This window comes from Penicillium roqueforti, assembly GCF_015533775.1.
Source record: "Penicillium roqueforti strain LCP96 04111 chromosome Unknown scaffold_47, whole genome shotgun sequence".
NCBI classification, from domain to species: Eukaryota; Fungi; Ascomycota; class Eurotiomycetes; order Eurotiales; family Aspergillaceae; genus Penicillium; species Penicillium roqueforti.
The window spans coordinates 1,335-25,552 of NW_024067611.1; the positions used below are offsets into that span (position 1 = coordinate 1,335).

Sequence of the window (24,218 nt, forward strand, 5' to 3'; positions counted from 1 at the left end):
CCCCCCCCCCCCCCCCCCCCCCCCCCCCCCCCCCCCCCCCCCCCCCCCCCCCCCCCCCCCCCCCCCCCCCCCCCCCCTAGTACAGAAACACATGCGGGTAAAAGAAGGCGACCCCTGTCCGGGAAAGCTCTGTGGATATGCAGACGTCTAATCTGGCGTGCTTCTATGCTGATCCCCGATGGTGGTCAAAAGCCACTAAATCGCGGATGATCCATTCCCAATGATTTTCATGGTCGTGATCGCCTCGGTCGAATCCAACCCATTTGTCAACCTTGCGTCTCCACTTATCTTCCTCCGCCCGCTGTCGTCGAATGAATTCTGGGCCGACATCAAATTCCTCGGTCATAGGTCCTTCATCAGAGGATTCACCGGCACTTGCGTCATCCCCAACTGCTGGAAATTGCTCCTCAATGGCTCCGGAATTTCGTCCATTGATGGTGCTGCTGGTAATTTTGTCATCCAAGTCGTCCAAACCAGCAAACACGTCGTCTTCGTCTGCACCAGCTCCAAGAGACGCCCTGAGCCAACACATACGATGTGGATCGAAGACCATGCCACCAACGGTCTGGACATTCTGCATCGCGCCAACATTGGCGATGAGAGCCGGTGCAGGTTTGGGTGATTTGGGAGCAGCGACATCAAATTCTTGAACTAGATTTTCGTTCCCTTCCCACCGGAAATTGGTAGGATTGTAACGCATACCCCTCACGGCTGAAAACGGTTAATAAGATTGCGCAAATCGTGTAAATAGAGATCAGGGGTCTTGCTTACATTTGGCATCCTGCACCCCGGATCCCATGGGCTTGATCAAGTGTGGCTTGGACGTTGGTCTGGCATTCGGTTTACCTTTCCGGCTTCTAACCGTCGCAGAGGCCGGAGGAATCCTTGAGACAGGTTGGGACTTCCAGTTTGAGTTGAACGTCGAAAGAGCATTTGGTTCACGGCCTTTCGAATTAATAGCCATGGATGCAATGCGTTGTTCCCTCGCATTTCTGGATGCATTTGTATCTCGCGCAAACCTAGGGGTCGGACTGCGCAATTTGGAGTTTGGTGGGGACGTTAAAGATTGAGTAGGTGATTCATCACGTGGCAGATCAATCCGGCTCTGGCTGAGTCTGGCGCGGACCAACCTTGGAGCACCTCGACCAGTGGGGGTTTTGACGAACCTGCTCTCTGCCAAGACCGATGTAGATAGGTCATCAAATGACTCTAACTCCGTTCCGTCCCCGAAATTGCGTCTTTTAGTGGGTCGTGTGATTGTACGTTTTGTAGAGGAACCGAGAGAGTTTGCGCTTGTGTCGCTAAACCCAGCACGGAACGGCTCATTGCGAGTTGGCCGGGAGAGTCGAGAAGCCGTGCTCTGCGGACTAAGAAGCCCGCCGGAGCTATCTGAATTTGTGCGACGTGACGAGCGATACCCCTTCACACTGACATGATGTGATTGGGATTCCGATACACCAGCCGGCATAAATGGTACCTGTGGCCTGCGACTCAGCGACCTCGCATCAGTTGCGGGGTGATCAACCGGTGTTTTAGGTCTGGTCGAGGGAAGGCGGACTGGACGATCGACCGGTGGTCGCTGGGAAGCGGCCACTGAAGCGGTCGAGCTTAAGCCACGAATCGATGGCAGGGATCGCTTGGTCTTTAAACGCCTAACTGATGGGTTACCCTCAGGGGCCGGGGCAACGTCCCGGAAATTGCGAGACCCAAGAAGCCATCGAGCAGAGAGTGTAGGGGCTGGTGATGGATTAACGATAGGGGCTGGGAGACTTGAAGTTGACGATTGAGACGAATGCCCTAGACGCGATTGTGATGTTCGAAATTTGGAAAGAGGCGCCCCACTTTCGGACACAGTCTCAAGGTGGGTTGAATGGGTCCGATCATGACCAGACAAGCGTGGAATACGAGTCCGTGGAGATCCTGCCGCACTGGTGAACGTGAGTGTTGTTGCAGATCGACGAGTCGGGCTGGATGGCCGTTCTGTTTTGCACTTTATGTTGGGATTCAGAGCAGGTTTTCCAAAGGAAAATGCCTTCTCATTGTCGATATCAAGGCCAGAGAAGAAGTCGTCGGCGTCAGAACAAACATGGCCCACCTGACTCTCTTCCGCTTCAATATTCTCAGCTTGCGCAGCCTGTCGCTTTTGCAGAGAAGCATTGAAATCAAGGGGACCTTCGGGGATGATGATACCGTCCAGGCCATCGTCTTCACTTTCCGCGGTGAGACAGCTTGAAACGCTGGGGCTGGCGATAGAGATAGAAGAACTGGGAACTGAACGACCATCCCTTGCGGTACCACCAACTCGTACACCGATACTCCCTTCAGACCACTCAATATCAAAGTCCTCTAAAGTGGGACTGGAAACGTAAAAATTATCTTTTCGATGGGATAATTCAAGTGGTTGATGATTGGCGGGAAGTTCAAAATCCTGGTTGAAATCGTCGTCTGCTTCCCGTTCAACACCGAAGCCACTGCCGACATCGTCGATGTTCAATTTCTTCGGAGATCGAGGAGTTGGGGCTTTGAGAGTTGGGATACGAGCTTCTGGGCTACCATTGTCGTCTTGAAAGGTGTCAAATGGTTCCAAGGGAGATTGCAAACGCGTCGAGAATTCGTCATCCCAAGATGGCGAGGCAGTGAATTTCACTGGACTAGTAGCAGCGGAGCTCAAATGTCGAAGAGAGTCAGGAAATATGGTTTCCCGAGGAGTTCTGAGATGTAACAGGGTTTCAGGACCTGGGAGCTCGACGTCTTCTGACCAGTCGTCAACAAAAGTTTGCTTGGTCTTTCGAATTGATAACCGCTTGATCGTGCCCCCAATAAGAGCTGACTTGGGGATATCTGGAGGAATGGGAATGCCCGCAGTCTTGGCCGAAGCAATAGCATCTTCTTTTGCAAATTCATCATTGTCGTAGAGCGGTACCTGCCAGTCTTCATCGCCCGCATTAGAGTCAATATCTGAGCGAGCAGAGCGTCGAGAGGAAATAGAATCTCGGTGCCCAGAGGGCCGAAATGACGAGTTCGTTATGGAGCCAGCGCTGGATGCGGTGCGAAATTGAATATCCTCGCTGAACTGCAGGTCGTCGTCATCATCCCAGCATTCAATGAGCTCGTCGGTACCCGGTCGTAGGTGGATTGGTAAAGATTCCATGATCAGCGAAGCGAATTGATTAAAGGTGTACGAAGAACACGAAGGTCATGGGATGATTACAGGCGTCCGGAGGCAGTTGTTATTAAGTGGCAGACTCAGTGCTTTGCGACACTGGTGAGGGTTCAGGGGGTGCGAACATGAGCGTCATTCCGCGTCGGTTGGTAGGAATGGAAGATAGGAGCAAGTGAGAAGCACGGCTTCTCTGTTGATCGCAGAGTGGCAAGTGAGTTCAGATATCGCAAAGTGGGTTGTTAGAATTATCAGCCCAATAGAGGCCGGCCTTGCTCTAGAGCCGATTTCGCCGAATGAGACCAAGCGGGTTCACTAGGCGACCTGATAAATGGCAGGCCTTCATCCATAAACATTCATTAAAAGAGGACAGTTAAGCATTAGGGACACCCCAGGACATTTGGTTCTGGCCGCTGGATCAAAGGAACTCAATTGCAAAAGCGAAGAGGAGACAGGGGAAAGAAAGGTGTTGTCGGTTGTGGCTGGACCTTCAGATTCCTCGTGGAGAAGAACGTGACAGGCCCCGTACTGGTATTGTATCTAGGTAATCAGGTTACCGGAGATTCGGTGGAGCCTGCATACTTCGAAGAGTGCATTACGTGTATGAGAACAAGAATTCCACGTAATTAACAGAACATTCACGTTGAGGCCATATGTATTTACCGGCTGGGGGTATTTATAGTATGTAATTATCTATAAGACCAATTTAAAAAACCGCTATTGGTAATTTTAAGTACTCCGTATGTGGAGACAGGTACGGTGGTCATATCCACTTGAGCTCTGTTGCCTGGATGACTTGCAGTACCTAACTAACTACTACCATACATTTACTCCGTAGGCAATAACACACCCAATATGCCATCTCCTGTCTCGACGGATCCTCGAGTCTTGCGGTTTCCCAGGTCTGACGAGACTGGGTCTTTTGTACTCGTCCATGTCTCATGTACCGGCCCTGCTCGGCTCGATCTGAGCCTGACGGCTACCGAGGGGGAATCGCCCTATGTTAGCCTGGGTGGGTTGTCATAGAATGAAATCTGGAAGTCATGAGCTCATGTCGCGTAGTGAAACAATCACGCTTGAATGATCTTCAAGCAAAGAATTACCAAGGATCAGATGATGAATGGGTTAAAACAGTCTCTCTCATTCTGGGACAATGTTCTGCCCCTGATGAGCCGGATTGGGCCACTGGTCTCGAAGCTTCGGCCAGTATATCAGGCTCTGATGAAGACAAGGAAATTGTGATCACGATACGGAAGCGAGTCCAGACTATCACAGTTCGTGTTCTACGCCGGCGGATTCTATATATAGCCATACTAACACTAATATAGCAACGCCTGGGTGCTTTTACCCTCAAGCAAGACGATGAACAAGCCGTCGAACTTTTTGAATGGACAGGAATCACAGCGGCTAGAGCTCAGATGCTAGAGCAACAAGTATCCAGCATGACCGGCCGCTATCGTCTTGCCGAAGATACCATACATAGGTTGAATGAACAGCTCGAGGAGCTCATGCATGCGAAGACCGAGCATGAGAATCGATTGGTGGCCAATTTTGTGCAGGTCTTGAACGAGAAAAAGCTCAAAATTCGCAACCAGCAACGTCTTCTGGCATCGGCTACTGTGGATTCAACCAAAGGTAGGTGGCACAAACAGAGAAACCTGGATATATTGACTAAGTATCGACAGTCTCCGAGATACAGGCTAGCATTCCCGGAGAGTCAGATAGAGCCGCCGAGAGATCTCATTCAGCAAAGAGAAGTGCTCGCAAGATGAGCGATACTGACGACTCTGATGGATTCGAACAAATGGATATTGACCCAATAAAAACCAATCTAGATGCCTTCAATACTCAAGATACGGACGAAGAGCATTCGACTCCTCATCCTTCGGACGGCGAACAGAACAGTAGCACGACAGACGACGATTCGTCTCAGGATGAATCTGCCCAGCTGAAGCGAGTTTCCCCAGCAAGAGACACAGCGCCGCCTCAAAGAGATTTGCCATTTGCTAAAAGGTCTGGCGGGCCTATTAAGACTGCTCCAGCCCAACCCAGCAAAGATGCCGAGGAGACTGCGGGAGAGACGGATGATGATGAGCTCTAAACTGGCCACTTGGAACAAGTCAGATAAAGTAGTTCAAAAGATCAAGATATAGTTCCATCTTATGTGCAGAAGTGCAGAAAAGCACCCAATCGACACAGGAGACACCTTGGGTCTGTAGATATACCCAAGCAATATTGACTCCCTGATACATGGATCTGGTCTTGGCTTTCATTCCTTCTCCCTGTCCGGATATTCCTTTCTTTTCGCCAAGTCGGTTTCTCCTAGTATAATTTCACTTCTTCTGTCATTTCAAAGCTGCTACGCATAAAACTACAGAAGTAGCACATATTCATCATCTCCGACGCCCATGGACTCGAAATTTTGGGGGTTCAGTCTTTATGTACAAGGTAACCACTACCGATTAATCCCAGGCGACACCGGAGAATGGCGAAGAGGTCAACAGGAACCGGAGAGGTGTTCAAGATGATAGGGAAAAACACAGAGGATGGAAAGGAAACAGTACATCAAGAGGGAAATTTAAGATGTGGTACAATAAAAACGCCTGCAAACATTAGAGAAACACAGAATGAGGTCAAGATAGACCCCGATCTAACCATACAAGGCCTGAGGAGACATTTCTCCTGCGGCCATGAAATTGGTCTCAGGGTTTCCAGTGGCCTTGGCAGCGGAGGCGCGGGCCATGGTGGGCGAACTAGAGCAGGGTTAGCAATGCAAATCGATTAACAAACAGGGTACTCACCTTCTGGAGATAGCGTCAGTGAAGAAGAAGTCTTCAATCACCTTCTTGAAAGGAGCCCCAGTAGCTTGAGATCCCTTATTTTGGTCCACAAGCTGGACCTTGCTCAACGAGACAACCGAGGTCGGCTCAACAACGTCGTAGCGACGCATGACAGGGCTGATCTCTTCCATGCGGTCGCGGAGAGCCTCAATATCGTCATAAGGAAGAGGAGCGCCGAGGAATTCGCTAGTGGCACGGATAATCTTCCAGTCATCACGAGCTGCACCGGGGAGGGAAGTGGCAGCACGGGTAACTTGCACACGACCTTCTGTGTTGATGTATGTACCTGACTTCTCGGTGTATGCAGCGCCCGGGAGAACAACATCAGCAAGTTGAGCACCGCGATCACCGTGGTGTCCCTGGTAGACGACAAACGCATCCTTCGGGATCTCGCTTTGGGCGATCTCATCTGCGCCCAAAAGCCAGACCATCTTGGGGGTAGTCTGAGCAACCTGGGAAGATGGTGTGGTGAAGCCAACTTCATAGGCACCAGCCCGAGACGCCGCACGCTGGAGGACATTGTAGCCCTGCCATTCCGGGGTAATAAAGTTGCTCGCATGCTTCTCAACGAAACCACCGACAGCCTCGAAGATTGCTTTAGCATCAGGGTGTTCTGCAGCAGCGCTACCGACGATAATCATTGGCCGTTTGGCTCCGGCAAGCTTCTTGCCAAATTCTCCGGACAAAGCGGATTTCAAGGAAGAGACATCAGCGCCCAGATGGTTGAAGTCAAATGTGCTCTCAAATTCCTCGCCGACAAGTCCAACCTCGAGATCAGATCTAATATACTGCTTGCGGATACGGGCATTCAGAACTGCAGCTTCATGACGAGGGTTTGTCGCAACCAAAAGGATTGCATCTGCCTCCTCGATTCCATAGATCTTGGAATTGAACAGGTAATTGGAGCGCACATCGATACCGTGAGCAATAGGGGCACCACCTCCAGGTTGATCCAGGGCAAGATTGTCAGAGCCAAGCTTGTTTGCCAGGTCCTTCATGGCAACGAGCGACTCAGTATCAACCAAGTGTCCAGCAATAGCCTTGAACTCATTGGCCTGTGGCTGCAACTTCTTGTGGGCCGATGAGATCTCCGTTAGAGCCTGTTCCCAGGTGGCAGGAACGAATTTGCCCTCCCGACGGATGAGTGGCGTTGTGAGCCGTTGGGTCTTCAACCCATCGCATGCGAATCGCGACTTGTCGTTGATCCATTCCTCGTTAACATCGTCATTCAATCGCGGGACAACCCGCATCACTTCCAGGCCTCTGCTATCAATCCGGATGTTAGAGCCAAGGGCATCAAGGACGTCGATCGATTCGGTGTGCTTGAGCTCCCATGGACGTGCACGGAAAGCATAGGGCTTCGAAGTTAGTGCACCGACAGGGCAAAGGTCAATGATATTGCCTGAGAGTTCTGAATTGAGGTTCTGCTCGAGGTAGGTTCCAATCTGCATGTCGTTTCCGCGACCGGCAGTTCCTAGTTCTGGGGCACCGGCGACGTCATTCATGAATCGGACACAACGAGTGCAATGAATGCACCGATTCATTGAGGTCTTGACCAGTGGGCCGATGTTCTTATCCTCCACGGCACGTTTTCCACCGGTTTCATGGAATCGACCTCGATCGGCACCGTAACGCATCGACTGGTCTTGGAGATCACACTCTCCTCCTTGGTCGCAGACCGGACAATCGAGCGGATGGTTGGAGAGAAGGAACTCCATGACACCCTCTCTTGCCTTGTGAACCAGTGGTGAGTTCGTCTTCACCACCATACCGGGTTGTACCGGCCAAGCACATGATGCCACCGGCTTTGGGGCACGCTCGACTTCGACAAGGCACATACGACCTATAGTTTCTGTAAGTACACATGCCTCAATGGCGTGGCACGGGGTATTGTCAATTTCACATACAATTTCCTGCAACCAAAAGTTTTCTTAAGGGACTGGTGTTAGCAAAAGCAATGTGTGAGACTCGATCAGAGGCACATACTCGTGGTAACAATATCTGGTGCATGTTAGTACTGCAAGCAAATCGGGCTGGTGGAGTTTGTCATACCTGGGAACCGTTGCGCCTGCCTGCTCACAGGCCTGGATAAGGGCCGAGCCAGCTTTTGGGAGAGAATGTGAGTGAAGATTCAATAAGTTATCTCGAGGCAGTATTTACCTTCTACCGACACCTTTTTGCCATCTAGAGAAACAAGCTATCAGTTATCGATCAACTTAGATGGATTAGATAAAGATTGGACTTACCAATGGTGAGTTCCACCTGGGCCGCGCGAGGGGCTGTCGTCGCGAATGCCCGGGGAGTGACCTTAGGAACCCGGAGGGACCGGGCGGCCGCACGAAACAGCTGCGGCCGCATCATTAGGAGGAGAACAGAGATGTGAGGGTGGGAGATAAGGTGGAGGAGGGCGAGGGGGTGAGAGCCTGGGTACGGTTGGAAGTTCAGAGAGCACTTTGCATCGGAATCTGCAGTTACATAATGTGCTGACCATCACTTTGCTGACTAACCTTGGAAGGACAACGGCAAATGGACTCGCGGGGATTGGCTCGATTGACTCGGTTATGCGGATAAACTTCCGCTCCGGGTTTCCTTATAAGCCACCGTTTCACCCCCTTTCTCCCTTTCCTTTCCCCAATTAAATTGTTAACGGGCATCATTTATTGTAGGAGGCAGGCAATTTCCCTGTTCCTATTTCCTCTACAGCATGTCCCAAGAGCAGAATTGCACCGTAGCTGGAGCTGTCAAGGGTTCGCCTAATGATGACTTTGTTCCTTACCAACGGTAGCTACATCCTCCTGATATATAATTTTTGTACGCCGTACATTTAAGTACCATCCTTCTATTTATTCTAAATTTGCTCATGATATTCCTTTATCGCATCTGGTGAAATTTCCGGTTGTAATTAGGACTAGTTATGCCGCAGCCAAATTACATCATGACTTATATGCTCTGCGTATCCTAGGCAGGGAAAAGGATAGTCACGTCAAAGCTCTTCCGAGCAACACCTCGCTACCATGATATTGTACACCGAACTAATAAAATACAAATGCTAAGTTGCAGCTTGAGAATCACTAACCTGCCAAGTGGATTCTTGTTTGGTGCCTGGTAACCAAGCACGAGAAAGACTGGCCCCTCTTGGTCGAACATGCCCAGGCCCATCGTCTTCCTTCTTGGAGTTGTTTGGTGCAGCATGGGAGTTGAGAGCACTTTCAAAAACCCTCCCCGCGGGGAAGGCATAACCATTGGAATCCCATGGCTTGCTTGGGTGCCGCACATTCATTGGAAGAATGGACTGTTCGGCACGGAAATGATCCGTGTTTGCCCTTTGATCAGCTACATCATCATGGCTATTGCGATCGTAAAGGTAGAGGCCCACGAAAGTGAGGCCAATGCCAAATGCTTGAATCGAGGTGGTCGAGCTCCCAAACCACAGAACCGCTACCACAATCACAAACACACGTTTGACCAATGATGCAACCGAATAGGACACAGGAGATACCATTGACAGCAACACAAAAGCCAGGATGTTTTGGGCAAAGTGTGAGACTCCGTTGAACAAAAACTCCATAGAAAGAGCACCGTGGTCCAATGAGCCTTGCTTACCCGATAGCGATATCACACCATCATGAATGAAATCAGATACTAGTGGGTAACCCTCAGTGACAAACCAAATAGGCAGAGTGAGGAAAAAAGCCAGCCCGGAGCAATAACAAAGCAAGTTGAGTTTATCCAACTTTCGCTGCCCCGGGGTTTGTAGATCTGATTCTGCACGGTCTACCTCGTTGAATAGCTTCTTCGAGAATATGTTCTGCGAGACAAACACGATAGCTGCACCAAATGCGCAGAAGATACCGAAGAAATTTGTAGACACTCCGGTCGAGCATGCAAGCATTACACCCAGAGTCAGAGGGATCAGCGATAAATAGGTTGCCCGGGCGTATCGAATGCGAAACAGGATCCGGTATGCTAGAACCGTAAAGAGAGGTGAAAGGCCCTTGATAGTGTGGACTAGAGATACAGGGATTTGTGCAGTGGCCATAGAGCTCAGAATGTGACCGGCCAATTGAAATACTGCCAGGGGCAATGCTGTGGAAATCACGTCGCGAGATGGGTAGCGAATTCCATGTTGGAGGATTGGGATACTTTGTCGCAACCGAGGTATAACTGTGGAGAGATACACCAATAGCAAACACCAGAAGGAGACGAATGCAAATTGAATCATCGTCAATGTGATCGGCATCGGAAGAGCGTTCAATATCGATTTCGAGGACGTGTTTGTGAGGGCAGAGGTCAGATACCAAACGACACAGAGACCCTTGAGAGACAGTGTGTTAGCGAGCGGCCTAATTGAAGGAGGTTTTCCTTTGCAAATTTCTCATTTCGAAACGCGAATCAACATACAATGAGTCGGTAAGAGACTGGGGCGCGAAGTACTTCGGCCAATTCATGAGCACTGGCACTCATATTGCCATTGCGTGTTCTGATCGTCGTGATGGCTTCGCTGATGCTCTTTCGTGGGCGATGTTTGGGATTTCGCAATGATCCGTTCCCATACTCTCGTGAGTAGAAGGTTGCTTTTCGCGGTTCCCAGACCTCGCTCGGGGTATATTTCACCGAGGCGCTTCGGGTTGGCCGAGTTGACCCCGCGACGGCGTCGAGGGTGTCTTCGTACGGCGGAAATTTGTCTATCGGACTGCTCGTTGATTGGGGAACGGAGGATTTGGTTGGAATTTGCAATTCGGCCTGGCGTATGGAGGCGCGTCGCCCATGACCGGTTACTGTAGTTGTAGCCATTTTGCGCGACCCAGAACGTCTAGACTACCTTCAGAGAACGTCAATTTGCCGACCCCCCCGACAAGAACCCGCACTTGGTGTCACTTACCCGAGAAGGGCGAGGAAGCAGCTGCGGTGAGGCAATTCCGCTCAATGGTTTCCGGTGAGGATATGTGTCCGCTTCTCTAATTAATGGAGGAAAAAGGGCGGGTTGGTTCGCCGGTTTGTCGATGACGAATCTCTTTGGGCGAATGAGCGTCGAGTATAGAAACACACACGTTTTCGGCGGAGCCAAGCGATTTGTGAATGTACCTAGTGATGATGACTAGCTATATGGTAGACAAAGGAATTGTTGGGGAAATATAAGTTTGAGATATGTCCCCATAATAAATTGCAACGCGAGAGATGCAATTTGATTTGTATCGCCACTTACATTACTGGATACGAAGTTGATAAGGGTTGAGGAAGTACCTCGAAAGTATCCGCATGCGCCTATGTATGATTGTTCCTATTGCGTAGCAGTCTCTACCATGCATTATTCTTCCTATTTCCTATTATTCCAACCTCCTGTTTTCTATAATTAAAAAATGTGCCTTGTTCCGTCTTCGTATGCTTTTGGATCCATTACGCGTCATCCGGATCACGTGGCATGGACCCTGATCTGCATGCAATCAATTGTCTTGGCTTTGGGAGTTAGGGCAGGGAACATTTAGATATACATGCACTGATGCAGCCTCTGTCCTTGACAACGTACTATACCAATCTGATCTATTTGGCCCAATATAATTCCCCCTTCTTGGGATTGGAGCAGCCGTCATGCAGGATACTCTAAATCGCATCACCTTTTCTCTGTGTACAAGGTTACAATGTGCAAAACAAAGGAAATATTCCATCTTCGAAGTAGTATGGATATACGCTGAGTATACATTTGGATTGTTGACATACCTAACCATCTACGTTATTACATAGTCCGATCTATAGAAGATGAGCAGAGTGGTATTGTATGTATGAAAATGGAGACCAACTATGCCTAATTGAGTAGTTCACAGGAACCTGTATATATCCAAGTGGAAGGTTCTCTTCTGACTCTGCTCCTTCCTCGATCTCTTGTTCCATGCCATCGGTCCTCTCCCTCCTCCTCCCACCTCACTTCTTCTTCTATCCTCCAGTCCCAATCTCGTCTCTTCTCACCATCCACTACTTCCTCATCTCCAAAAGTTCCCTTATGTTTACCATCATCTCGCAAGAATCTGCTCGGAATCCTTTTCGTTGCATGTAAACTCACTTGGTTTCCAACGAGCCTGTTTGTTCCAACCTTCACGCAGCGACTTCATTACTTTTTTTCGCCTTTCTTCTTTGCTGTTTCTATCTCTGGTTTTGTTTCTGTTTTACTTTAATCTCCTCCAGTTGACAACATGTCTACCCTAAGCGGACCTTCAACACTTGGTCGAATGGGGAATGGGGGATGTTTTACCTCCAATGATACCATTGATGTGCGAAATCTTTCTTTTGGACACGATTCCTCGGTATGCTTCTCGGAAGACAGCTTTGAATCGATTCTCCAGCATGCTAATCACATTGGTCGCGGCAGAACCCTCAGAACTCGATTGCTCATTACGGTTCTTCCGATACGGCTGAAACATCCCGGCATGGAATGTTGCAGTCCTTGTCTGGTGAAGGGGCTGAGCACTCGTCGAGCAAGGTATGTGTTTCCTCTGGTGTTGACTCATGCGTTTGGGTGTCTGTGATCTCACAACCCTAGAAGCAGAAGCTAGATCATATCAAAGTTGAACCTTTGAACGGACAAACATCGGATCTTGACAGAATACTGGCCAAGATTTCCCCCAAAACACAACCCCTTTCACATTCTGAAACCGATCGCTCTTCTGTTTCGTCCCAGATCACTCCAGTTACAACGGTGTCAACTTTAACCCTCAACAAAGCCCCCAATCCTTGCCCCCAGGAAGACAGAACGGTGGAGCTCCTTCGTCTTAGGCAGGAACTCCTTGCTGCAAATTCCAAGATTGCTCTGCAGGAGCAGGAGCTTGCCCAAACCCGTGTGATAAAACATACCTTGGATCAAGCCCTTGGTCCGTCATCAGAGGCTGATTTCGGCAGCCGCGAAATTACAGAGCAGACCATTAGTCACCTGCAGAATGCATTTAATGCATCGAGCTCTGCATTCTCTCACTTTCAAGATGCATGGAGTGCCCAAGACGATTCGCAGTCTGATGTCTCGGATCCATTGTCTACAGGAGCTTACAATAGATCTCGCGCACTCTGGGCCCAGAATGAGGCTGCCACAGACAGAGAATATGGAGATAGCCTTTCAGGCACCAGCAGCTCGACAAGCCAGGAGCCAAATCGGTTCTGGGGAGTCTCCAATGTGTATCCTCCGTTTCCCGGCCCACCATCTCTACAATCGCAAAGACCACACTCGGGGTCCTCAGCTAGTCCATGTGGATTCTACTCACGTCCCATTGGTGAACAGATGTTGTGTCCTTCAGGACCCATAACTGGGGCTCGTCGCTGTATCACTCAAAACAGTAGGGGTGGATCTCTATTCCCAATTCAGTCTACTCCTTGGGGTGAATTTGCTTCTGGGTCCTCCAGTGAGCATACCGTCAAGTCACCTGCTTCGCCGAAGAGACCCCCTAGCGCCTTTCAGCAGATCGGGCTTTACTCTGTGCCCTCTTACCCCCCTCGACCGATTGGCAGCCCCCTTTCACCTACTGCTACCGAGTTTACGGGCACCAACACGAATGAAACCACATGGACCAACTCGGTAAGTAATAACCATGGGCATCTTGTTTAAATTCATTCTAACTCTTGTCAGATGAGCGGCAATTCCATCCAGACGTACGTGTCCCCACTCGAGCCACTCAACTATCGACGCCTGCTCGACAAGAATGTGTCGTGTGATTGGAAGTACATTGTAGACAAGATCATCTGTAACAATGACCAACAAGCTTCAATTTTCTTACAGCAAAAGCTCAAGGTCGGCACAACCGAGCAAAAATATGACATTATCGAGTCAATTGTGCACCAAGCCTACCCACTCATGGTTAACCGCTTTGGAAACTTCCTCATACAACGCTGCTTTGAACATGGAACTCCGGAGCAAGTCGTCGCTATCGCGAATGCAATCAGAGGAAATACGCTGAACCTCAGCATGGATGCATTTGGCTGCCATGTCGTCCAAAAGGCGTTTGACTGTGTTTCAGAAGAGCATAAAGCTATCATGGTACATGAACTTCTTCGCAGAATTCCTGAGACGGTGGTCCATCGATATGCGTGCCACGTTTGGCAGAAACTCTTCGAGCTCCGGTGGAGTGGTGAGCCTCCGCAGGTGATGGCCAAAGTAAATGACGCACTACGTGGAATGTGGCACGAGGTTGCTCTTGGAGAGACAGGAAGTCTGGTCGTCCAAAATATCTTTGAGAACTGTGTGGAGGAGGAAAAGGTGAGACTCCCCGTCAGATACCATACGCATCAAGCCCCTTGTTTTCGCTGTCCTACTTCTCTGCTGGTCCGTTATGTTGAGTATGCCAATGCTAATTCATTGCAGCGACCGGCAATCGAAGAAGTACTGGCGAAGATCGATGTACTCGCTCATGGTCAATTCGGGAATTGGTGCATCCAACACATCTGCGAGCACGGTGCTCCCCACGACAAGAGCCGTGCTGTTGAGCATGTTCTTCGTTGGTCTGTGGATTACAGCATGGATCAGTTCGCGTCTAAGATTATGGAAAAATGCCTCAAGATTGGCGGCACAGAGTTTATGGATCATTATCTCTCTCGTGTCTGCACTGGCCGATCTGACCGACCTCGCATGCCATTGATCGACAGTAAGTTGCTCAGGATTTAACGCCGTGAGAACGTACTAATTTTTTGTAGTAGCGGGTGACCAGTATGGTAACTATCTCATCCAATGGATTTTGATGAACGCCGCACCTCATCAACGAGAGCTCGTGGCGAGCCACATTCGGTAACACCCCCTGACTGTCTATCCTACTTTGAGTGGTCTGAAGTCTAACCTGATTTAACTAGGAAACACATGGTCTCCCTTCGTGGCTCTAAATTTGGCTCTCGTGGGGCAATGCTTTGCTGCAACCCGTCTCATGCTACACGCCCTGGTCCTGGGGCTGGAATGCAAATTGGCCGTTTCAACAATTTCGACGCAGACAAATTTACGACCACGAGCCAATCCGGTGGTCGTTTTGGCCGGGGACATCAATGGGGACCCCATTATGCGCCACTTCGTTGAGTCTGCCTTTAAATACTTCATGTTCCCTTTGATGGGCGTGCAAAAAAAAAAGAGCAAAAAACAACAACAACCAGAATTAACAACGAAGAAGAAAAAGCACCAGTTAGGCATTTCATCTCCTCTGCTTTCAAGCAGACAGTCTGTCTTTGCCGGGTTTGCCTGACTGTGTCTTATCAATATCTGTCGACCCAGTTCCCAATTATCCAATCATTTCTGTGTCTCAATATTGTGAGTTATCATTGCTTGCCGATTTATTCATTTGGCTTGCTATCCCCAGTGGCTATCATTTCATTCAGTCTTATGGATTGAAGCTTGGGGCGTGTAACGTTAAATTTCTCTTCAAGAAAACCACATTGTTATTACCCAAATTCTAATCCATTTGAACATTTAATCCATCATGAACCTTATGTGGATAGATTATCATTTTTAGGGAGCAGCACTTGGAGTGTCATTGGAAGCAGTCATCACTTCGTCCTTTTCCCATGGTTTCCGTCGCCGTGGTTTCTCACTGGAAATATCGTGGCCACTAAGCACTGTGTCTGGGATGTCCTGGATCCCAGGTATTGGTTGTCCCGTAGTGATGAGTTCCACAATGTGTGCAAATGACGATGGATAAGCAGGTTCAGAACGTGTTGAGCTCTCAGCCCCAGATGTGCTTGGGTCGGATGCCTTGGAGATTTGTAAGTCTGTGTTGCCCAGCCCTTGGGGCTCCGTTGTCCGCGATGCCAACCACGACTTGAAGGCAGAAAAGTCAATAGCCGGAGTGAGGTTTTCTTTTCTATGCTAATATTAGTACCCAACCCATTTTGCGTATATATCCCTCGACATACCGTGAGAAAAAGAAACACTTCGCTTTTAGGACAAGGTCGTCATCCCGGTTCATCTCCACCTCGGTGGCGGGGGTGTCGGGGTGACCAAGTATTATTGAGAGGCCATTTGCAAACTCGGGATCCGATATGAAGGGGTAAGAATGTAATCTTTCAAAGATCTGAGCTTGCGAGGCCTGTGCCATTGTTCGATGAAGAATACACACAGATATCTGAGATGCGGAGGATGCGGAGGATGCGTGGGGCAATCTTAGTTGTAAGCTAACTACTCCGTAGCCGAGGCTCGTCTGCTCTGGTGCGCTCGCCAATTGTTTACTCCGCACCATTTGACCGCATAAAGCCTTTTCTACCCACCTCGAGAAATGGTGAAAGCGACATGGCACTTGCGAGAGAAAAAGATTGGTATATACAAACGCCTCACCCATTCCTCATGCTAACTTTTGGCCCTTGAACGGAAAGAACAGAAAAATCCAGGGATATCTTGCGACGCCAGACTATGCAATATTAAGATAATTCCACACCCTAGACCATGATATCCATTCCACCTGACGTTGGGTTGGGTGCTTCAGAGTGCAGGGATGTACTTTTACTTTGACAACCGGGGCAGTTATGCACGACCTCATGGGCAAAGAGATCGCAGTCGATACAAAAGTGGTTATGACATGCAGTACACTCGTAGCGACTGCTCACACTCATTCCCTTGGTCTGGTTCTCCGTAATTTGCCAGTGATCCTCCAAAGGCACGGACGGAAAAGAAAGACCACAGGCAAAGCAAGCCGAGCTTCGCGAGGCTCGACGCCACGGCACCTCGACCCAGTTGATCAAGGGGAATAGATGATGATACGATCGTGCCAAATGGGTTGAAAGGATCAAAGTGAGCCCACAAGATGGGCATTCGGCAGGAAGACTACACACTTTGCTGTTGCATCGTGAGCAAAGATAGCCTCCTCGTGAGGGCTTTGAATGGCATGCACAGAGCGAGGGATAGGACTCCACTGTACGGGAAGGGAACCCCATCATCAGCAATGAGCCTGCAGATTCTTTCTGTGAGTAGGCAGCTGGGGGTGTAGTCACGTCCATCATCAGCTCCCGGAAGTGCTGCTCATTCAGTGCTACTCCATATGCTGTTTCATCACCACCATTGGTTTTTGTACAAAGTTCCCGGCAAATTGCAACCTGGGCTGCGAGCCCCACCATATTAACCCGAATTTTGTCGCTAATCAGGGTATTTATCGTTTGGTGAATGTCTCCAGGATCGGAGGAAAGGAGGGAACCATATATAAATAGCACTTCTCGAGTGCCATGGCTAGGTGTATGGCTAAATTCATCAATTAGTTTCGTTTAAATCCCCCAGGTTTCATGTAGCCAGTGTAAATACATACAAAAGAGCACCACGTGCCATCTCCAATCCATTCTGAAGACTAGGCAAACCTTTCGGATCTTGTGTTTTGAGGGCTTGAATGGCGGTGAGGTGTTCTGTTGGATTTCCACTCATGTCACTGACTCGGAGCGCGAGACCATCTCTCAGGCCGAGGACACCAAGCTGGGAGATGGGATTTTGTTCAAAAAATTCCCTCACAAATTCCTGGGCATATCGGAGAGTCAACAAGTATCTCGTGGGTCGCAAGTCCTTCTCAGACATGGATTGTGAAAGATCCAGAATTAGGATGAGATGTCGAATGATACCGCGCTGTAGTGGTGTCGTATCTTTCAAGAGCCTGGATGACCGATACACTTCAGCAAGAATATGGGGACACGGCAAAGGGAAGAAACTGACCTTTTTCGTTTCCCGGCCTCCAGAAGCCCTTCAACGGTCGAGTTGATGGTACCATCTGCACCCTCCACCAGTGTCTCCCAGGTTCTGGATAGCTCCCATTCTGCGCCTCCGCGCTGCTTTCTTTTGGCTCGCGGATTATCGCCCCGAGTCACCTGTAAATCATCTTCGTCTTCGGTTACCTCCCCCACATATTCTTCGTCGGAGTCGGCCATGTTCGTAGGTAAGAGTGGAGAGAGAAAGAGAGAGGATCCAAGCGGAAGACCGAGAATGGTCCAAGCTTCCGACGGAGCTCCGTTGGAGAATATCCTCCCTATCTCCTCTTTCACCGAGTCGCAAGTCGCAATCTCTTCCAAACCAAGCTTTTTTGGAATAGCTCCGACGATAGCCGTAGACGGTTAAGCTAGAAACCCCCCGATGTGGGGAAGAAGATCCATTCGTGCTGGCGTAGCAGTTCAAGTCCTCCGTCCAGTCACTGTCCGCCCTACCCCTCCTCTTCTTTCTCGCACACTACACAAACTTTCTCTTTCACATTCTCCTCGACTCCGGCCTCGACTGCCTACACCCGCGGCTATATTAGATCTGAATTTCCCTCCCATTAGGCATTGTTCCGCCGAAGTCCGCATGATGGCTTCTCAAGAGCGAGAGACACTTCCTGACGTGTGAGTGATGCCCCCCGCTTGGGCTATTATGTTTCTTTTTTTGCTGCCTTTTCGTTTGCCACATTCAAGTCCTCCCTTTCTTTCTGGTTCGCAGCATTGGAAACTGACATGACAATAGAGCTAAGCCTATCAACTACCATGTCTCCCTTTTCGACTTGCAGTTCGGTGGTTCATGGGAATACAAGGGCGCATTGAAGATCGATCTTAAAGTCACCCATGCTACCAGCGAGATTGTGCTGAACTCGAAGGAGATCGAAGTACAAAATGCTGAGATATTGGGAAAAGATGGTACGTGTGGGAGAATATAATTAGGGTGATATAGAGAGGACAAAACTTATTTCGGTCTTCTTGTCATAGGGAGCCAATTGGCCAAAGTATCCGGGATCACCTACGACAAGCAATCAGAGCGAGTTTCCCTCGCTTTCTCGCAAGAGATTGCGCCGGCAGACGTTGTCCTTTCCATCAACTTTACGGGCACTATGAACAACGCCATGGCCGGTTTCTACCGCTCGAAGTATAAGCCGGTGGGGGAGCCATCTACCGACACTCCTAAGGAGGATGACTTCTACTACATGCTAAGCACTCAATTTGAGTCCTGCGATGCACGAAGGGCTTTCCCTTGTTTCGATGAGCCAAACTTGAAATCCACCTTCGATTTCGAGATCGAAGTTCCCAAGGGACAGACTGCACTGAGCAACATGCCGGTTCAATCCGAAAGAGACGGAAACAAGCCTGGTTTGAAGTTTGTCACGTTCGAGAAGACGCCGGTTATGAGCACCTATCTTCTGGCCTGGGCAGTTGGTGACTTCGAATACGTCGAGGCTATGACCGAGCGCAAATACCAAGGCAAGAGTATTCCCGTTCGAGTCTATACCACGCGGGGCCTTCAGGACCAGGCTCGCTTTGCACTGGAATGTGCTCACCGCACGATTGACTATTTCTCGGAAGTCTTTGAAATTGAATACCCCCTCCCCAAAGCTGATCTCCTGGCAGTTCACGAATTTGTGAGTAACCATTTATTCCCTATGTGTTCCAAGCTTTTCATTTGAGCTAAAATGCGAGTCTCTAGGCCATGGGTGCCATGGAGAACTGGGGTCTTGTGACCTATCGAACGACCGCTGTTCTCTTCGATGAAGGGACGTCCGACAACCGCTACAAGAACCGCATTGCTTACGTTGTAGCTCACGGTCAGTCCCCACATCCATTCGATCTCTGCATATGTTGATGTCAAGATGGATTCGTTATCTGACTCATTTTATAGAGCTGGCTCACCAGTGGTTTGGCAACCTTGTCACCATGGACTGGTGGAATGAGTTGTGGCTGAATGAGGGATTCGCAACCTGGGTCGGTTGGCTTGCCGTTGATCATTTCTATCCTGGTGAGCTTTGGTCGCTTCTGGCAGATGAGCCTCTGACGCAGTATCTAATGTGCAAGCAGAGTGGAATGTCTGGTCTCAGTTTGTCGTACGGAATTCCCGAGGTAATATCCATTATGCTACGACTGATATTGACGTTCTTCCAGGCTGAAGGTGTGCAACAAGCATTTCATCTCGACTCGCTCCGCGCTTCCCACCCTATCGAAGTTCCCGTTAGGAACGCCCTCGAAGTCGACCAAATTTTCGACCATATCAGCTACCTGAAGGGAAGCTCTGTCATTCGCATGCTTAGTGTTCATCTCGGCAGGGAGACTTTCTTGCGTGGAGTTGCGGACTATCTCAAATCTCATGCATATGGTAGGGCGTCAAAGAAGAAGATTTCAAGGAACATCTGCTGAGTGGTTATAGGAAATGCAACCACAAATGACCTGTGGTCCGCCCTGAGCAAAGCCTCCGGTCAGGACGTGCATTCTTTCATGGTAAGTACCCCTTAGCTCTTTGTTTGGCTGTCTGTTGGTCAGCTTGAGATCTGACTGAGCTGCCCTAGAATCCCTGGATTCGCAAAATCGGATTCCCGGTTGTCACCGTGACAGAGCAGCCCGGCCAGATCACCGTTAGCCAGAATCGATTCTTGTCTACCGGCGATGCGAAGCCAGAGGAGGATGAGACGAAATGGTGGATTCCTCTCGGCATCAAATCCGGAGCAGAACTAGCTACTGTTGACACCCGTGCTCTAAACTCGAAATCCGACACCATCAGCGGACTTGGGGAGGGCACTTTTTACAAGATCAACAAGGACTTGTCTGGGTTCTACCGAACGAACTACCCCCCCGTGCATCTGGCAAAGCTGGGCCAGTCGCTTGATCTGCTGAGCACCGAGGACAAGATCGGTTTGCTGGGTGATGCAGCTGCCCTTGCAGTCTCTGGCGAGGGCACTACGCCCGCTTTGTTGACTCTTCTGGAAGGATTCAAGGAGGAACAAAATTATCTGTGAGAAACTTCGCCTTATGGTCCTTTGGTATCATTTCTAATCTCTCATCTTGCAGTGTTTGGTCCCAAATCTCTGCATCTCTGGGGAACCTCCGGTCGGTTTTCTCACAAAACGAGAAAGTGGCCAACGGATTGAAGCAATTTACCCTTCAACTGGCTTCCCCAGCCGCAGAACGGATTGGCTGGGAGTTCAAACCTGATGAGGACTATCTCATTGTCCAGCTTCGGAAGCTACTTATTGCAATGGCCTGTAATGCGGGTCATGAAGGGTGAGCTATTTTTCATCGTGTCCGGATGTTGTTGAACGCTCTCTAATACAGTCTCATTATCTTATAGATTTGTTTCAGAGGCCAAGCGCCGTTTTGATCTCTGGGCGACCAAAAAAGACATCAGTGCCATCCATACTAATCTACGGTCAGTGATTTTCAGCGTGAATGTGTCCGTGGGCGGCCGCAAGGAATACGATGCCGTTAAGGAAGAGTATATCCAGACAGACTCTGTGGATGGCAAAGAGATTTGCCTGTCCGCACTGGGACGCACAAAAGATGCTGCTCTGGTGAAGGACTACTTGGACTTCGTGTTTTCAGATAAGGTGGCTGTCCAAGACATCCACAGCGGTGCTGTATCTCTGGCCGCCAACTCGAAGGTTCGGCATTTGCTATGGCAGTACATCAAGGACAACTGGACTGTTGTCGAAACACGATTGTCATATAACAATGTTGTGTTTGAGCGCTTTGTCCGTATGGGTCTATCAAAGTTTGCCGACCACCAGACCAATGATGACATTGCGGCCTTCTTCAAGGACAAGGAAACGGGGGCCTATGAGCGTGCGCTCGTGATTGTCTCGGATAACATTCGAACCAATGCATCCTATAAGGAGCGTGAGGAGGCGTTGGTTCTTGAATGGCTGCTGGCACATGGTTACGCATAAATGTGCATCTACAAACATGGTGGCTTTATGATTTTCAACAATAAATGTGTTCAACTGGACTCTTTCTTTGATTTTGATACAGTGTCAAAGGGGATTTTAGATTCTTCAGGTCATTGGTCCACGAGGCTGGGTTTATGCACGGGATATCAGTTGAGCAGGTGATCTCCAGGAAATGGAAATCAAAATAAAAAAACTATCCTTGTGATAGATATATCGGTAGAAGGAGAACTAAAATCAAGAAGGGACCTCTATAGAAGATATAGAAAACACCGAAAGAATAGAAAATCCGAGAAGTGGTCGTGACGTGAAACAAAGCTGCGCATCAGGTGCATCTGGCTCCCTGCACCTCCTATCATTTCAGGCGACTGTTCCATCATTGTCCCCTCCCCCGACTTCTTAGGAACTTCGACTCCATCAACTCTTTTTTTTTCCTTCCCTTATATTCCTCTGGACTTGTGTGTGCTCTATCTCTGCTTTTATTCCACCTTCTTATCCACCTCCCAGATCTCATCATGAATCCCGAGTGGTAAGCCTTCCCCATCTCATCCATCCCCCAAGTTCCCTTCTAACTATGCGCCCTACTTTGGTCGACTATACAAGTCTGCCTCTGTGTTGAATTTGACTGATGTGATTTTGATTTCTAGAGTATTGTTCCGTCGTTGATTTGACCGTCACACGACCCAAATCCCCTAACTTGCCGATCTCCGTTGCCTAATCATCGAGATAGATACGATTACCTTTTCAAGCTGCTCCTCATCGGTGATTCCGGTGTTGGAAAGTCTTGCTTGCTGCTTCGTTTTGCCGATGATACCTACACCGAAAGCTACATCTCGACAATCGGCGTTGACTTCGTACGTCTCGGAAGCTGCAGGGTATTTGGCTGCAAGAGAATAGTGGTGCTGACAGGGGATTATAGAAAATCCGCACAATCGAACTCGACGGCAAAACCGTGAAGCTTCAGATCGTACGGCTAGATTGAACACCGAACATTTGAAGCAAAGCTAATAATGCATACAGTGGGATACCGCCGGCCAGGAGCGATTCCGTACCATCACATCTTCTTACTACCGGGGCGCTCATGGTATTTGCGTGGTTTACGATGTCACCGACATGGATTCCTTCAACAACGTGAAGCAGTGGCTCCAGGAGATTGACCGGTACGCTACCGAGGGTGTTAACAAGCTGCTCGTTGGAAACAAGAGCGATATGGAGGACAAGAAGGTCGTGGAATACACCGTTGCCAAGGTATGTTTAAAGACAGACTTCAAGGCCGTTGGGATAGACTAGTAACATGTCTTGATTGCACTTTTACAGGAGTTCGCCGATAGCCTCGGAATTCCTTTCCTCGAAACCTCGGCCAAGAACGCGTCGAATGTTGAGCAGGCATTCTTGACAATGGCACGGCAGATCAAGGAACGCATGGGAACGGCCACTGTCAACAACAAGCCGACTGTGCAGGTTGGTCAGGGACAGGGTGTCCAGTCTGGATCAGCAGGTGGCTGCTGCTAAACGGCACGATGTTCTCTTTGTGCGGTGCGGTGCTTCAAATTGGCGCAATGTTACATCATGAATTGAGGGGTCTCAAGCGGCGTGGTATCTAATCGACAGAAGTCAGGCTTGTCAGGCCTTTGGAAACTCGGCATGTTCCTGATGTGCAAGGAGACGATTCTCCACAGAGCTGGCAGTCGTTATGATGATGCCGCTGGGGGTTCTTCTCTGCCTTGGGTTCGCTTTAGACTGCCTGCGTTCTATCCTCGTTACTGCGTTTGCTCGTGCGATTACCGCCGGTTTCTGCGTTCTCATGATTTCCTGGCCACGTCTCTGCTCTATTACCTTGGCCCGTCATTCTCTCTGTGTCTCCCCCCTTCCCCCTTTCCTCTTCACCTTTCTATTTTCTATTTTCGCTTTTTTTTTCTGTAGGTTGGATTTCCCACTTGTGAATGGACTAATAGCGAGAACCTTGCGACTTCTCGAGGCATAATGCCTCACATGGGGCTACTTTTTCTATTATTTTCCGGTAAACCAGTGCATTGTACTGTGCAAAACCTTATCGAGTTAAAATATAACGTTTTAGATACATTGCGAAGGCATGTATGAAGATGTATGATCACATGCAAGTCACAGGCACTGACTCTAAAATAACCTATGTACTTGATTTCCTCTGCCACTTCTTGGCTTTCCATTTCCGTCTTAGTGCTCAGTCCTTGCCGCTTTTTGCTCACTGAGTAGAACTGAGCACGCCCCTTAGTATTACATAATCACCACGCTCGCTCACTGAGCATCACCTGATCGTTATATAAGCTGGATGACTCGCTCACTGAGCGTCACCTGAGCGCTCTGATTTGCTCACTAAGTAGCCTGATCTTACTCACTGAGCTTGACCTGAGCGCTCTGACTAGCTCACTAAGCACGACCTGATTATTATATAAGCTCAAGACTTTGCTCACCGGAGCGAAGCGTAGGGAGCAGCTAAGTCAGCAGCTCACCTCAATAAAATGCACCACGCTAGCCCCATCCAAATGCAGTTGTTCACAAGGACTCTTGACCGTTGTCCCCTCAACAAAAGGCTGGCGTCATCAATTTGGCGGTCGATCCTGGTTATTTCGCCTCCAGCTAAGA

At 49.3% G+C, this 24,218-nt stretch overlaps 9 protein-coding genes across 9 annotated transcripts; 4 read left to right on the forward strand and 5 right to left on the reverse strand.

Moving 5' to 3' along the window:
* Positions 1–163: 163 nt before the first annotated feature.
* Positions 164–3,151, reverse strand: LCP9604111_9382 (putative cytokinesis regulator (Byr4); the record flags this gene model as incomplete). Its single annotated transcript, XM_039077630.1, has 2 exons — positions 164–711; positions 772–3,151. 2 exons carry the CDS (start codon positions 3,149–3,151, stop codon positions 164–166), a joined length of 2,928 nt encoding a protein of 975 aa, XP_038924571.1.
* An 864-nt stretch (positions 3,152–4,015) lies between these two features.
* On the forward strand, positions 4,016–5,261 carry LCP9604111_9383 (uncharacterized protein; the record flags this gene model as incomplete). The annotated part of the gene is made up of 4 exons (XM_039077631.1): positions 4,016–4,172; positions 4,223–4,434; positions 4,489–4,795; positions 4,846–5,261. 4 exons carry the CDS (start codon positions 4,016–4,018, stop codon positions 5,259–5,261), a joined length of 1,092 nt encoding a protein of 363 aa, XP_038924572.1.
* A 549-nt stretch (positions 5,262–5,810) lies between these two features.
* Positions 5,811–8,358, reverse strand: LCP9604111_9384 (putative NADH-ubiquinone oxidoreductase, subunit G; the record flags this gene model as incomplete). The annotated part of the gene is made up of 7 exons (XM_039077632.1): positions 5,811–5,913; positions 5,962–7,843; positions 7,908–7,930; positions 7,987–8,001; positions 8,053–8,104; positions 8,161–8,184; positions 8,247–8,358. The coding sequence occupies 7 exons, from the start codon at positions 8,356–8,358 to the stop codon at positions 5,811–5,813; spliced, it is 2,211 nt and encodes a 736-aa protein (XP_038924573.1).
* Positions 8,359–9,049: 691 nt separating this feature from the next.
* Positions 9,050–10,794, reverse strand: LCP9604111_9385 (putative ER to Golgi transport protein (Sly41); the record flags this gene model as incomplete). Its single annotated transcript, XM_039077633.1, has 2 exons — positions 9,050–10,315; positions 10,402–10,794. 2 exons carry the CDS (start codon positions 10,792–10,794, stop codon positions 9,050–9,052), a joined length of 1,659 nt encoding a protein of 552 aa, XP_038924574.1.
* Positions 10,795–12,188: 1,394 nt separating this feature from the next.
* LCP9604111_9386 (Pumilio-family RNA binding repeat-containing protein) lies at positions 12,189–15,040 on the forward strand (the record flags this gene model as incomplete). The annotated part of the gene is made up of 7 exons (XM_039077634.1): positions 12,189–12,299; positions 12,365–12,475; positions 12,542–13,558; positions 13,610–14,236; positions 14,342–14,621; positions 14,671–14,761; positions 14,824–15,040. 7 exons carry the CDS (start codon positions 12,189–12,191, stop codon positions 15,038–15,040), a joined length of 2,454 nt encoding a protein of 817 aa, XP_038924575.1.
* Positions 15,041–15,466: 426 nt separating this feature from the next.
* On the reverse strand, positions 15,467–16,052 carry LCP9604111_9387 (DUF5572 domain-containing protein; the record flags this gene model as incomplete). Its single annotated transcript, XM_039077635.1, has 2 exons — positions 15,467–15,818; positions 15,871–16,052. 2 exons carry the CDS (start codon positions 16,050–16,052, stop codon positions 15,467–15,469), a joined length of 534 nt encoding a protein of 177 aa, XP_038924576.1.
* Positions 16,053–16,389: 337 nt separating this feature from the next.
* LCP9604111_9388 (TFIIH/NER complex subunit SSL1) lies at positions 16,390–17,856 on the reverse strand (the record flags this gene model as incomplete). Its single annotated transcript, XM_039077636.1, has 3 exons — positions 16,390–17,185; positions 17,250–17,585; positions 17,645–17,856. 3 exons carry the CDS (start codon positions 17,854–17,856, stop codon positions 16,390–16,392), a joined length of 1,344 nt encoding a protein of 447 aa, XP_038924577.1.
* Positions 17,857–18,268: 412 nt separating this feature from the next.
* LCP9604111_9389 (M1 family metallopeptidase) lies at positions 18,269–21,599 on the forward strand (the record flags this gene model as incomplete). Its single annotated transcript, XM_039077637.1, has 11 exons — positions 18,269–18,303; positions 18,422–18,591; positions 18,661–19,307; positions 19,373–19,490; positions 19,565–19,681; positions 19,741–19,766; positions 19,825–20,035; positions 20,087–20,157; positions 20,226–20,668; positions 20,725–20,937; positions 21,005–21,599. The coding sequence occupies 11 exons, from the start codon at positions 18,269–18,271 to the stop codon at positions 21,597–21,599; spliced, it is 2,646 nt and encodes an 881-aa protein (XP_038924578.1).
* A 512-nt stretch (positions 21,600–22,111) lies between these two features.
* Positions 22,112–23,108, forward strand: LCP9604111_9390 (Rab family GTPase YPT1; the record flags this gene model as incomplete). Its single annotated transcript, XM_039077639.1, has 5 exons — positions 22,112–22,122; positions 22,327–22,450; positions 22,516–22,563; positions 22,617–22,844; positions 22,914–23,108. The coding sequence occupies 5 exons, from the start codon at positions 22,112–22,114 to the stop codon at positions 23,106–23,108; spliced, it is 606 nt and encodes a 201-aa protein (XP_038924579.1).
* Positions 23,109–24,218: the final 1,110 nt, after the last annotated feature.